We start from the raw sequence: 15,087 nt of genomic DNA, 5'->3' as shown, positions 1-15,087 counted from the left end.
TCTACGACTGATAGACAATTTAAAAACTGTTAAGTCACCAGGCCCAGATGGCATACATCCAATAGTTCTGAAAGAACTCAAAGGTGAACTTGTGGATCTCCTGACAAAAATATGTAATCTTTCATTAAAATCTGCCTCCATTCCTGAGGACTGGAAGGTAGCTAATGTCACCCCTATCTTTTAAAAGGGCTCCAGAGGAGATCTGGAAAATTACAGACCAGTCAGTCTGATGTGAATACTGGGAAAGTTGGTGAAAACCATTCTTAAAGAGAGAATTAGTAGGCACATTGATGAAGAAAAGCTATTGAGGAAGACTCAGCATGAGTTCTGCAAGGGAAGATCTTGTCTCATTAACCTTAGAGTTCTTTGAGGGGGTGAATAAACATGTGGACAAGTGGGACTGAATAGATGTTGTTTACCTTGACTTCCAGAAAGCTTTTGATAAGGTTCCTCATCAAAGACTCCCAAGTAAGCTCAAAAGTCATGGGGTAAAAGGATAAGTCCTCTCAAGGATCACAAACTGGCTAAAACAGAGAGTGGGTATAAATAGGCATTTTTCATAGTGAAGGGTGGTAAGCAGTGAGGTACCGCAGGGCTCAGTACTGGGTCCAGTCCTTTTTAACTTGTTCATTAATGATTTGGAGTTGGGAGTAAGCAGCAAAGTGGCTGAGTTTGCAGATGACACTAAATTGTTCAGGGTGGTGAGAACCAGGGAGGATTGTGAGGCACTCCAAAGGGATCTATCAAGGCTGGGCAAGTGGGCATCAACGTGGCAAATGAGTTCAACATGGCCAAGTGCAAAGTTCGGTAAGAGGCCCAAGTAGCAACCACTGCCAAGATCGCCTTTTTCCACCTGTGGCAGGTACGGCAGTTGGCCCCTTTTCTGGAGCACCGCGACTTAGCAATGGTGATCCATGCTACAATCACCTTGAGAATAGACTACTGTAATGCCTTCTACATGGGACTGCCCTTGACTTTGACTCAGAGACTGCAGCTAGTGCAGAATGCTGAAGCATGGTTGTTAATGGGACTCCCTCATTGGGAGTACATTCAACCAGTGTTAAAAGAGCTGCACTGGCTGCCTATTGTGTACCGAGTCTGTTTCAGAGTACTGGTATTGACCTTTAAAACCCTATATGGCCGAGGACCTGTCTATCTAAGGAACCACCTTTCCCTGTATGTTCTCCAGAGAGCACTGCATTTGGGAACTCAAAATCTACTGTCCATCCCGGGTCCAAGGGAGGCCAGACTGGTCTCTATACGGGCCAGGGCCTTCTCAGTGGCAGCACCAATGCTGTGGAATGCTCTCCCTGAGGCTATAAGAGCCCTGTGGGATCTCTCCCAATTCCACAGGGCCTGTAAAACTGAACTTTTTAAACAAGCCTATAACAACTAGGGGAGAAGGCTGTCACTCTTATGCTGCTGGGCAATTCCACCAGAAGGACCACCAACAGATAAATGGAAGGCCTCGTATGATCTGAGCCACCTAAGCTTTTAATATGTTGTAAAGCGCCAAATTTGTTTTAAGTTGTAAATTATTATGTCTTATCGTTTTATATCTGAAACTGAGATATTGGTTTTATTTTGAGTCCGTTTGGTATGGGCGGGATATAAATGGAAAGTAAATAAATAAATAAAAAATAAGTATTATCGTTTTATATCTGAAACTGAGATATTGGTTTTATTTTGAGTCCGTTTGGAATGGGTGGGATATAAATGGAAAGTAAATACATAAATAAAAAATAAGTAGTAGATAACTCACTGAAAATGCCGAGACAGTGTGCGACCAATAAAAAAGAAAATACTATGCTGGGAATTATTAGGAAGGGAATTGAAAACAAATCAGCCAGCATCATAATGCCCCTGTATAAATTGATAGTGCGATCTCATTTGAAGTACTGGTCTGTACAATTCTGGTCACCACATCTCAAAAAAAGATATTATAGCACTGGTAAAAGTGCAGGAAAGGATGACTAGAATGATTAAAGGGCTGGAACACTTTTCCTATGAAGAAAAAGCATTTTGGGCTCTTTAGCGTGGAGAAATGTGGACTGAGTGGTGGCATGATAGAGGTTTACAAGATTATGCATGGAATAAAGAAGGTAGAGAATGAAGTACTTTTCTCCCTTTCTCACATTACAATAACTCGTGGACACTAAATGAAATTGCTGAGCAATGTGGTTAAAATGGATAAAATGAAATTCTTCTTCACCCAAAGGATGATGAACACATGGAATTCACTGTCACAGGAAGTGATGGCAGCTTCATGCATAGACAGCTTCAAGAGGGTATGGGATAAACATATAGAGCAGATGTCTATCAGTGGCTATTAGCCACATGGTATAGATGGAACTCTCTGTCTGGGGCAGTGATGCTCTTAATGCTTGGTGTGGGGGGAACCATGGGAGAGCTTCTAGTGTCCTGGCCCCATTGATGGACCTCCTGGTGGCATGTGGGTTTTTTTGGCTGTGTGACCAAGTGTTGGATTGGAATGGCCATTGGCCTGATCCAACATGGCTTCTCTTACGTTCTTATCTATAAGGGTAAGCAAAGGATCATACTAGGGCACTGGGGTTGACTAGTCCAAATGTGCATTTCATCTGCCTTCTGCGTTTCACTCATTTTTATTTAAAAGCCAGTGCTCGTATTTATTAAATTCAAAATTATCCTGTCATATTTATTTGGAAATCTGTGAATAATTTAGATTTGTATCAAATTAACCCTCCCAAACAGCTAAGATCTTAATTGCAATAATAAATCATATACGTAATTTTAAAATATCTGGAAAGTGCAGACAGGAATGTTATGATGTGTCACATAAATTAATACATCAATTAACTTTCTATCTGTTTACTGTAATTTCAAGATCAGTCATTAGGCCATGATTAACCAAAAAAAAAAAAAAACCACCCAACCCTGCAACTGTTTTACACAGCTGGTTGTTCTTGAAGCATTACACCTGTTTCTAAAAATGAATTGTTAGTTTTATTCTAATGCTTGAGAAAACAAGCTCAAATGGCCTATTTGTAGACAAGGCTTCTTAAACATCTTTAAATATCAAGGCACTGGTCAAATGATACCTTCCAGAGAGAAATCTCAACTGGTTAAGAGTTTTGAGTTATCATTCACTCCTTATAATGGAGCATTATGACAGGGACAACCCATGTTAAAATATGCTGGACCCTGTATAGCACAATTTGGTTGTTGCTTTCTCTGTGTGTACAAGGGTATCAAGGAGAGCAGGCAGCATGGTATAGCCCAATTTTGTCAGGAGCTAAGCAGAGTCAGTACTTGGAAGAGTGACCACCAGGGGAGACTCTGCAGAGGAATGCAGTGGTGAACCAACTGTACTTCTCATTATCCTTTAAAGCCTTAAAACCTTTGCTGGGGTTGCCATAAGTTAGCTGTAACTTGACAGCACTTTACATGAACTCACAGAAGTTTGTCAAACACTCATTCCAGGTTGAGAGATCACTGTAAAAATTACCATTGGAATCAGGCCCAGATCCAGTTGTGCAGTGTCCTTGGAAGAACATAAATATATATAAAATACTGGTCTAATAACTGATCTCTTCAGTACTTTCAGATCTTCTCAAAACATATTTTGTGAATTTGTTTTCATTCTCTTCCCCTCCCCCATTGTAAGCAACCCAAGAAAATAAGAACCAGTAGGCAGTTCAGTGTCCTTTGCTCATTGAAAACAAATAAGTTTCCGATTCAGAAGCATTAAGGAAATGCATCTCTGACAACAAGTGAAAATTGTGATAATTTAAGACATTCTGAGAAACCTTTGAGCCGTTTCATAGTAGCTAATGTCACCCAGTCATTTGCTCACTCTGTAACAATGTGGAAGGGAAGGTGAAGTGGGGAGAAGAGTTTATCAGTTTACAAACCCAGGTGGGTGGCCATGTTAGTCTGAGCAACAGAACAGAGTTAGACCCCAATGGCACCTTTAAGACCAATACATTTTTTATTCAAGGTGTAAGCTTTTGTGTGCATGGACATGTCAGTGAAATGGGATACAATGAAGTGCTACATATAGGCAGTGGGCACTGAGTAAGCATACAAAATAGTTAAATTGTTTTTAACAGATTAAAAGAATAACTTTTGGTCTGCACATTACCTGCATGGGTTCAGTTGTGTGAGAAAACAGTAAAGGCAATGAACATGTCAGAATTGGAGTTTTTTTTTACTTTAGTCCGGCCTGAAAATAGCGGCATGGAGTTGATGTTGTAGTCGAGCTTAAATGATTGTGCAAAATTATTGCAAATGAAAAGTAAGGAGAATGCGCTGTTACATCACAGAGGTGTGAAGTCTTTCATATCATCACTGTGCCCCATCATTGTGCCCGATTTTCATTGTCACCCATAGCTCAGTGAAGACGCAGTGCCACTCTGCCTGTTGGACACTAGACATCTTTCTACACTGCCATTGGAATCCACTGCGTAATTCCAGTACTCGCTGCTTGGTAGGTGGGCTTGGTAGGACAAAAGATTTCTGCTACTGCATGTACCTCAACAGGTTTTGACTACTGTGTGCTCATATTTGTGGATGATCAGGTTTGGTTTTTTTGTATTTCATATGCCTCCTTTTATAGACAAAACTTCCCTTAATAAGAGTTCTGTTTGTAGAACAAACACGCAGTAGGATTTGGAAGGTTATCAATATCCACCTCACGTTGTGTTTTTGTTATTGCTTCTTTTACTAGGCACCTTAATAATGAACATGCGTTGGATGACAGAAGTACTGCTCAGTGTCGGGTGCAAATGCAGGTTGTTCAGCAGTTAGAAATACAGGTTTGAGAAAATGCACATCTTCTAGATTTGTTTTAACTTTTTTAAAAGAAATATTCTTGTGTTCTGACATTGAAATATAGGCTGCAATTACCTGTATGAGTATGTTTGAGATGTGTAACATATTCAGTGTACACCAATTTGGTGTAGTGGTTAAGTGTGCAGCTCTTATCTGGCAGAACCAGGTTTGATTCCCCACTCCTCCATTTGCAGCTGCTGGAATGGCCTTGAGTCAGCCATAGCCATCGCAGAGCTGTCCTTGAAAAAGCAGCTTCTGGGAGTGCTCTCTCAGCCCCACTTACCTCACAGGGTTTCAGGTGGGGGGGGTAAAAGAGATTGTAAGCCATTCTGAGATTCAGAGTATAGGGTGAGGTATAAATCCAATTTCTTCTTCTTCTTTAAAAAGTTTGATTTACGTACTTCAAGATTAGCTTCCAACTAGTCTACTGTCGATTTTGACATGCTATCAAATCCCTTTTCCTCCCCCTTATGTCATGAGTAGAGATGGGCATGAACCAGGAAAATGGAGGTTTGCTGTGGTTCATGAGATTTGTGGATCTTCCCTTCCTCCCTTCTGCTGGCGGTTGCTCCCCAGTGCCAGCAGAATGGAAGGGGGGAACATCTTGCAAAACTTTTGGAAGCTGATGCTGCATGCGAATGAAGTCCAAGTGGTGACTTCGCTCAGCCGTGGCACCCACTTGCAAAAGCCATTTGAAAGAAGAAAGGCTCCTTTAAATGGCTTTTGCAAGCTATTTCAGCAATCCCTTTCACTCCTCCCCACACACTTCAAAGCAGGGGGGAGTGAAAGGAATTGTTGAAATCACTTCCAACTGGGAAGGCATTTAAAAGCCTTATCAGTTGACATGTGAGTCACCACAGAGAAGACATTTAAAGAGACTGCAGTCTTTTTAAATGTCTTCTCCAAGCCAGCTCCAGCATGTCAGCTGACACAAACCACATGAACCCACCTGGAAGATTCATGGGATTCATTAGGGCAGGATGGCCCAAACAGAGGTTCGCAAAGCATGAACTGGGCAAGTTCATGACAAACTTTAGTTCATAAGTTGGTTCATGCCTGTCCCTAGTCATGAGTTTCAGAATCCAAATACGATATATACTCCAGACATTACTGAGAACTGTGGTTATACATGCTGTGCATCTCACCCAGATTTATTCTACTACTTTGAATTCCCCCTTCCAAAGATCCTAAAACCCATGTCTACTTGCATGTCTGCATAAACCCATTATTGTTGACCCCCCAGTGTGGGTACACACACATCTTTTAGCAGCATCCCATCCTGCCACTTGAACTTCTTCCCTATGCATTTTAGGGTTGGGAAGGGTTCATATTTCTTCTTTATCTGCACATTGAAGGGGTTAGTTAGCACATAGGATTCTGTTATCCTGTATTCTTAATATGTAAAATGCAATCCTAATCTCGTATTTTATAACACAACTAATCATGGACAGTAGGATATTTACAGTTTACATTGGTTTTTTCTACATTGTTTCAGAGCAGGGGGGATAAACTGTGTTACTGTTTTGATGACCTCATCTTTCATATGATCACTATTATATGGTAGCTCATCAGATATGGGGCAGTAGCTATCATTGGCCCAGACATAGTAAAACAACTATCCTTTGGGTGGCTTTTATGAATGAACTTTCAGAGTGGGTCCCAAAGTATTTGGCAATCTGAACAGTAGTGCACTGAAGAGCTCTAAGATTGGAGAACAGCAAAAGCACTGATGACTTAATAGGAATTAAAGTTGCCATCTTTCTGAGACAAAGATCCTCTTCTTTTCCTAAGTCAAATATGCTATTAGAAATATATTAATTTGATTAAAGATATAGTGACAAAAACACTTCTAATATTTTCTTTTGTATGGTACTAGCCAAATAAATGCAGAAGCCAGCACACCTCTATAGTCAATCAGTCAATCAATCAGCCTTTATTGGCATATAACTCTGTAGTCTTACTTTAAGTCTAGTTCCTCCCAAGTGCCATTCAGTCAGAAGGAGCATAAAGAAAGGAGGGACTTAGTTATGCTATCTCCTGTTGAGAACTGAAAAACACTGTTGGAAATCCAGTGGGTTTACAAAGTGTTACTCTGTTGTACTGGAGAGCAGAGACTGGCTTTTGTTGCCCACTCCTGGCCTTCTGGAATAGGGCAGGTTATTGCAATGGCTTCTTATTGTCAGTAGGACATATTTATTTCTGCTCTGTATTGTAGCCTGTACTGAATCCAACAACAAAAATATCAAGGACGAATTTTTATAAACTAGTTTTAAAAATTAAGTTTCGGGATTGTATTTCTTTGAGCCTATTAATGTTTTTATGGGTATCAAATTGACCTTCCTTGAATAACTAATTTGAATATATTTACATTGGTTCATTTTATGATTTTTGGTGCCTTTTTCATAAATTGCATGAGCATTTATTTCTAGGTTTTATATGATTGGACTCTGTCAGCATTTGAAACTACAAATACTGCTTGACTGAGTGCTGTGAAAATCAATTGAGAATTGGGCATGATAAAACCAAAAGGGGGCTGTAAATAACCCTTATAATGTTTTCTGAAGCATGTTGAAGGGTTTCATAAAGAGCTGTTTACCATTTACAAAGGCTGTGCTGTAACATGAAAGGACATATGGAGTTTCCGCTTTCAGAGTGACCAATTATGAGTTCTTTTTTTCCCTTTTGTGTGACTGATAGAAAAGTAAAGTCCATCCGTTGTAATGAGACCCAGTGCAGTGCATATGTCAGCTTAGTGACAGAGTTCAGCTGTTTTGCACTGCCTGGTCCCTGTCACTCTATTGAATTAGATTGATGATGGCAGATTGCAGAGGGCACTAACTGGACCTCAGTGGGAATGGATGAAGTGTGCAGACAATCCTGGCAGGCACTGTTCTATGAGGACCCTTCACCCCTTCAGAGTTGTTGGCACTAGTCCATTGCTAACAGTGTCCACAGGACTTTCAAGATACACTATAGGCCATCTAATTTATGGTCCCAGTAACTTGTTACTACTGAGGCAATGGTGACCTCAGTTCTCTTATTGACAAAAAGATGAAGTATTATTTGTTTTCTCTGACCTTTTAAACGTAAGAGAAGTTTTATATGGAGCTTCCCCCTCCCAACCCTCAGAAAAGACAAAGTTGCCTTTCTTAGTATAAAACTTTCTATTGACATAGGATTTGATATGCAGGAACCATTATCCTACAACAGTCTTCAATGAAAAGATGTATTACTGCAATAAAATAGCTGTTTTAGTCATTTCTAAAATGACTTCTGATCTCACTCTTTCTTTAACAGCTTTCTAAAGAACGTGAACGTCTTCAGGCAATGATGACCCACTTGCACATGCGACCCTCGGAGCCCAAGCCATCTCCAAAACCTGTAAGTGCATATTGCTTTATAAACAGTAAATAGGCCCACGAATGTAACAGACTAAGAAAATGAACAATTTAGGGACAGCTGGAAAACAATGAGGGTGATGAAAAATATGGCAATAAAATGAAGATAAAATGCAATAGCTTGTCAAATTGTATGTTTCTATAAAAGTAATGCTATCTTTTACAAAATCTATCCAATCTGCACCATAGGTGACACTAAACAAAGTACACCTATAAGTGCACAATTCGCTGCCTTGAAGCTGAAACTAGAAATATCTTCTTTGAGATAGGCTGGCAGATATTAAAAGGAAACCTATTTTGAAAATCTTGAAGTTCGGTTGACTTCAGAGCTAATGGGGGGGGGGTGGCTTTAGAAGGGTAGCTAAGTGTGTGGATCTCTCACAGGACACACACTAATGTGTATTTTTGTTACTATTAAACCTGTCTCTTAAATACGAATTGTAAAAAGCATTGCGCTTCTAGCATGCTTGTTTTGGTTTTAACGTGGAAAATGGTAGATTGGTTCCTACATATCCATTCTGCTTATGGCCACACTTTCCTCTGGCATAGCAAGCCTTCCATTTCTCCAAGAGAAGGAAAAGAGTTTCATACCACATTTTTCTCTACCTTAAGGAGTCTCGAAGTGGCTTACAATGGCCTTCCCTTCATTTTCCCACAACAGGCATCTTGTGAGGTCGGTGGGGCTGAGAGAGTTCTGAGAGAACTGTGACTGGCCCAAGGTCACCCAGCAGGCTTCACGTGAAGGAGCTGGGAATCAGACCTGGTTCTCCAGATTAGAGTCCGCCACTCTTAACCACCACACTCTTCTGCCAATGGAAGAGCACTTGCATCATGAGAAGACTCCTTGCAGTGAGGGAAAGTACCATCAGAGGAATGGATGTGCAGGAACTAACCCACTGTTACAAATGGGCAAAATCATCTCCGGGCAGTAATATGCAAAAGACCTCAGTCAGATTTGCTCCACTTTTGACTCACTTGCAAGCTTTTGAGTAAACGATATTGCCTTATTTATTTGTGGATGGAGTAGAAGATTAATTAAATATATGGTAACATTTTATAAATAATGTTTTTAGAATATTCACACATTGCACATGCATTTTTACATCAGAGTGAGTGTGGTGCAGTGGTTATATGTGTCAGACAAATCTAGAGGATACAGAGTCAAATCTCCACTCCACCCATACCATGGAAGCTTGCTGGGAGACCTTGGAGCAGTCTCACTCTTTCAGCCTGACCTACATCACAGGATTTTTGTGAGGATAAAATGGAAGAGAGAGGAATGATGATGTAAGGTGTGTTGAGTCCTCATTGGGGAGAAAGGCAGAGTATGAATAAATTAAATAAATAGGTACAGTGCCAAATTAAACCCTGTGGAGGCCCCTAGGCAGTCAAAATCTTGGGGGGGGGGGCTTGCAAATTATCTCAGAGTTCCCACCCTACCAACCGCAGTACCCGTTGCAGCCTGCAAGCACCTTCTCAAAAACCCCTTCGACAAAGCTGCAGGGGAGAGGCAGAGAGATACAAACTTGGTGATAATGTCAGCAGCAGCCACACCAAGCAAATCAGGCAAAGAGCAGCTCGGTTGCTAGCTGCACATGCAGGCTGGGAGTGCTGCAAGCGGGGGGGGGGGGGGGAATGGGGAAGCCAGCCAAGGCCCCTAAATGTGTGGAGGCCCATAGGCCTGTGCTTACTTGGCCTAATTGTTAACCCGGCCCTGAATAGGTAGGTAACATAAGATCCTTGGGATAAAAGACGAAGAGTCAAGATTTCTAGAACTCAGAACAAGCAGGAAAAAGGAATAATTTTTAAAAGCCTCGGCTATCACACCTTGTTAAGGATGATATACTAGGACAGAGCAACATGTGTCATGTTTCCAGTGTTGTATACTAGAAAAAATATTTTCTCAAGTATACAAAGCTTTAGGGTGATGGGTTTTAAATCCCCCCAGCACTTTGTTTCAGGGGTTAACAGAACATTTTGGGTGTGTTTGAGTATTAACTAAATTCATGGGTTTTTTAGATTCCATTCTGAATTGTGACTTTAGATTTCAATAACTGACAAGCAGGATACTTAAATAGGTCCTACTTTTGATTGCCTGCTAACATCCTTAAGTATCTTGCTTAAATTCCAAACATTGCTAACCTGTGCAGAAAAAAACCTTTACAGAATACGTTTACATTACCTAATTATCTGAGCCCTAAATAAGCTGGTCAGTCCAAAATTTGGGGAATATTTACTGTTGTAACTGCCTCTCTCCACTATGATTTTCCCCTCATTGCTTCCTATAGTATAATGTAGCTAATCACATGACAGAATAATTGTCTCATAAATCCATCAGGAATCTGCAGCTTGTTCTTTTCCAATTAATTATTCAATCAGTAAATTTTTTAAAACTCCAGCAGCATGGTTACATCTATACTAATAAAGAATTTTCAGCCTATAATCCAAAACAGAACCTGAATGAATAATGTAATTGAAGTATTACATTACATAAACCACACATGAAAGAATTGCTAATTGCGTTTGATGGTGGGCAATTAATACAGAATCTTAGATGAACGATTTAAAATGAAACCTCAGTTTAAAGTTCCCTTTGGAACCAGAAGCTATCTGAAGTGGTGAACTATACAACTGGCTTCAAACTGGTTTGAAAGAAGAGTGGTCAATACCCCTGTTTCCCCCCGAAAAAAAACCCTAAAATTTACGCACTCTACAAAAGAAGCTTCAAAACTGATATGATAGTAGAGATTTATGGTCTCATGTGCAGTGGCTCAGTTGAGACGGCCCACACATTTGATAAATATTAATAGCATGAATTTATTACCAAGGAGAAATGAGCTCTGTTGGTTCATCACTGCACCCTTAACAGCTATCAGTACATGAACACAAGGTGCAACCGTACTGTCTATTATATGACCCCATTTACTCTCTGAATGGTACTTCATTAAATGGTACCTTTTGGCCATGCTATGGATGGATGAAAATCAAAGTTATCAAGGCTGCGAGTCCTGAATAATGAGTTTCACCCAACCTTGAATATATTCAGATGAGCTGAGGTGGCTAAGTGCTCATCCTAGGTTTTACATGCTTTTCTTTAGTTTAATAATAAATTCTATTTTATCAGCTCACGATTGCATGCCTCCAAACATGTTATGCTTATTATTACTGGTGAGTGAGAATAAGTTGCTGTAACATTGTAAACATAGTGGTTTGCATACATACTGACCTTAAGATTTCCAGCCCGTTTTGTGTGTGTTTTTAATATATTTGCAATATGCTTGTTCTTCCCGGGTAAATTGTCACGGTAGAACTTTAGCCGTGTAAGTTTGCAGGGGTAGTCTAAGGGATGTGGACATCGGTGGGGTATAATTTTACAGTTTAAATATATCCAAAGAGAACTACTTCAGAACTGAATAGAGGAAGATCACAGGATAAGAGAGATACTGATAATTAAAGTGGGAAGTACTATCAGCATGTGATTTCAAAGCTTTCTCAGTAACACAAGTCAAGACAGATACATGGCAGCTTCTGTATAAATGCTACTAGAGAATTTAAAAGATTGTTTTTGTGCCTCATGGGCAAGCTTAGGCACTCACCCAAGTATTGAATACAGCATTTAGCAACATTATCTTTGTTCGCCCCCCCCCCCCCCCATATGTACTTAACAAAGAATAACAGTTTGTGGCTTATTGGGAACAGATGCACTTGGGGATGCCTTCCGGGTGCCAGTCGTTATTATTAGCCCGCTAATGCGCTTCTTCTGGCTGCTGCCCAAGAAAGAAGAACAATTAGCTGGCATATGTTAATTTTTGTTTCCCTAACAAATCTCTTTGCTGACTCAATGTGTAAAACAAATCCACAAAGAAAGATCAATCAGTGCTGTTACACCATTTTAAAAGAGGTTTCTCTGATGAAGTATGTTTGGGATTTGAACAGGCAGGTGTTATTAAATTAGGAACAAAAAGCCAAATTAGCTCTTTGGGTGCAGCCCATCGGTGTTCATCTCTGCAACAGGGCTTGTTGCCCAGGAAAACTTCTAGCATGGCTTGTACTCGTTGAACTTTACTGCAGGTAGAAGCACAGCAATTAATGAGAGCCATCTTGTTCACCTCTGCAAACTGCAGTAACGCTATGCAATCTGCAGTTACTACAGATGATCTCAAATGAGTATCTGTTGGGCTTTGCTGTTTAGGGCTTTGCTGCCCTGGGTTTAAATTTTGCTAATTGGATGCTATTTATGACAAAAGATGTATGGTAAATATGACAAAGTTAATATGCATTTTTCGTAATGAGAACCAAGGCCTTTCTTGCTGAGTGGAGTAATGAAGGGCACACAGTTAAACAGCTTGCATACATTCTCACCTTCTTCCCCTTTTTACCACCACCCCCTACCCTGACACCCTCTTTCCAGGGTACATCAGCCATAAGTGACACTGTAATCATAAATTGAAAATGATACTTTCAGAGGAATTGGCAAACTTGACATTTCATTATATTTGTTAACACATGCCACAAATGATTGTTAGTGAAGAAATTCCATTTCCCTCTCTCCATCTCCAATCAGATTTAATTTGAAAATTTTCAGCCTCCTCCGGCTAATTTGCAATTAAGACAATTTTGTTTGAATATGTAGTAATGTCATTACTATTCCACCAAATTAGCAAGGAGACTAAAGGTCAGTGTAAAATTTTCCAGCTGGCTGGAGCTTCTCAGCTGAGATTTGGGACCTGGGAAGAAAATCCAGCAGCATCCAATAGCAACTTACTTGATAAATCTCGTTTGTCTAAATTGCAGGCACCTATTAGTTTGTCTTGCGGTAGCTTCAGCAGGAGACTGCCTTGCCCAACAATAGTCTGTCAGTAATAAGCTACAAGATTCTTTTGCAGGAATCCATAGTTGCACTCAAGTCTTGTAGGACTAGGGGGTTGTCCTAAGTAACGTTGCTACAGATTATTAGATAACCTCTAATAGCATCCTCTAATTAGAGTTCTTATGATACAATTTCATCCTGTAATTAGTTGAGATTGGCTGCTTCCTTTTGCAGCTTATTAGTGGCAACACAGCTGTAGAAGTAAATCCCCTCTCATTTGTCAAACCTTTTAAAGACTTTTTCCCTCTTGTGTCTTTTCTCTGCCTTTCTCCTGGGCCTCTTCAGCTAAATCTGGTGTCTAGTGTCACCATGTCTAAGAACATGTTGGAGACTTCCCCTCAGAGCTTACCTCAGACTCCCACTACACCAACGGCCCCAGTCACTCCAATTACCCAGGGACCCTCAGTAATCACCCCAGCCAGTGTACCCAATGTGGGAGCCATTCGAAGACGACATTCCGATAAATACAACATTCCTATGTCATCAGGTATGTTACTTTTATCCAGAATGTGTGTTGATACCCCGCATCTGACCCTGCTTAAAGAGCAATGGAGAATATGTTCAGAATGTACATACTTGAAACTTCAAAGGTGTGTGATTGTGCTTGAGATTGAATATGTCAAAGTAGCTTTAAGATTATGTGACTACAAAAGCAAATGTAGTAGTTTGCCACTGTTCCTGAAAAATTCCCATTAAACTTCAATGATAGATTTAAATGGCTATGTTGTGGAAAGCAGGGGGGGGGGGAGTAGAGAAGGTAAATAAAAAAAAATTAGAATCACAATTTTGAAAAAAGAGCCTTGCATAGCATTGTTGATGTACATTAAACAACATACTAAGGCAGATGCTTAACTTACAATATGCACGTCAAGGACCAAAGCAAGGTTCCTTTTCATTTATCTGCAGTGCTTTGTGTGTACCTCAGCAGCATGGGCTTTTAGCAGAAAACACTCTCACAAATGCAAATAAAATGTGTTTTCAAATACAATAAGCAAAAACCATTTATCAGTTGTATGAGAGCTGCCTTTTCACACAATTAATGTAAACTTTTCAATTTTTTAAAACAGAAATTGCTCCGAACTATGAATTTTATAAAAATGCAGATGTCAGACCTCCATTTACTTATGCAACTCTCATAAGGCAGGTAAGGTGAATTAAAAAAAAAAAGTTGCCTGATTAAACTTAAAAGAACAAAAGTGTAAAAAAAAAAAAGGTTTGGGTTGGGGAGGTGGGAAGCATACCATTTAGACTTGTTAGTAAACTGTTACTTTATGTCAACCTGCATCTTGTCTGTCTCATTTCAGGCTATCATGGAATCAAGTGACAGGCAGTTAACTCTCAATGAAATTTATAGCTGGTTTACACGGACATTTGCCTACTTCAGGCGCAATGCAGCCACTTGGAAGGTAACTTTTTTTTTGTGCCAGCAGTTTTCAAAAGAGTGTCTAGCCCAGTTCCTTGCAGATAGCGCCAGGAACATTTATTTACATGACATAAGCAGATTAGTATCTGCTTCCCCTCTTTTTAACCTGCCTCTTGAATGGAATGAATTCCCTCTCTCAAAATGACAAGTGAAAGAATAATTTTGCCTCTGATACTAGTTTTCTAATTTGGTGCAATTAATAGCTGAGGCTTGGCAGAGAAATGAGGGCCTGACACACTAATTACAGTGTGAGCACTCAATCATCAACACCTTTGTTAGTCGCACTATATTACTTTTTTTCTCTTGCATATTATTGGCTAATTAGTTTGAAAAATGTCTGTTTGCCTTGTGCAACAAATGGAGGCTGTAGGTTTTGTCTTGGTCTATGCCTTTTGTACACATCATACCTCATCATATAGACTGAACCTGCCAAAAGGAGTTGAGGGCCATGGCTACTCAGCTGGAACTAAAAGAAAAGAAAGTGAATATTATCCTGTCAGACCATAAATGCAGTTTATTTACTTAGACAAAAGGGTTCATCCATATCCCTGTCCAAACAACTTTATTGTCTGGATCCTTCTACA

The 15,087-nt window shown here is 40.0% G+C and overlaps 1 protein-coding gene across 8 annotated transcripts in view; it reads left to right on the top strand.

The window, feature by feature from the left end:
* Positions 1-15,087, top strand: part of FOXP2 (forkhead box P2) — a 919,977-nt gene that overhangs the window by 850,702 nt on the left and 54,188 nt on the right. For all 8 annotated transcript variants that reach the window (XM_060244871.1, XM_060244870.1, XM_060244872.1 and 5 more), the window contains 5 exons: positions 4,709-4,796; positions 8,110-8,193; positions 13,366-13,567; positions 14,148-14,224; positions 14,385-14,486. In XM_060244871.1, the coding sequence (XP_060100854.1) occupies positions 4,709-4,796; positions 8,110-8,193; positions 13,366-13,567; positions 14,148-14,224; positions 14,385-14,486 (553 nt within the window). The remainder of the gene's footprint in view (positions 1-4,708; positions 4,797-8,109; positions 8,194-13,365; positions 13,568-14,147; positions 14,225-14,384; positions 14,487-15,087) is intronic.

The sequence above is a fragment of the Heteronotia binoei genome, chromosome 8, assembly GCF_032191835.1.
Source record: "Heteronotia binoei isolate CCM8104 ecotype False Entrance Well chromosome 8, APGP_CSIRO_Hbin_v1, whole genome shotgun sequence".
Taxonomy (NCBI): Eukaryota; Metazoa; Chordata; class Lepidosauria; order Squamata; family Gekkonidae; genus Heteronotia; species Heteronotia binoei.
The sequence above is the reverse complement of the archived record's forward strand: the minus strand, read 5'-3'. Positions and strand labels throughout refer to the sequence as shown.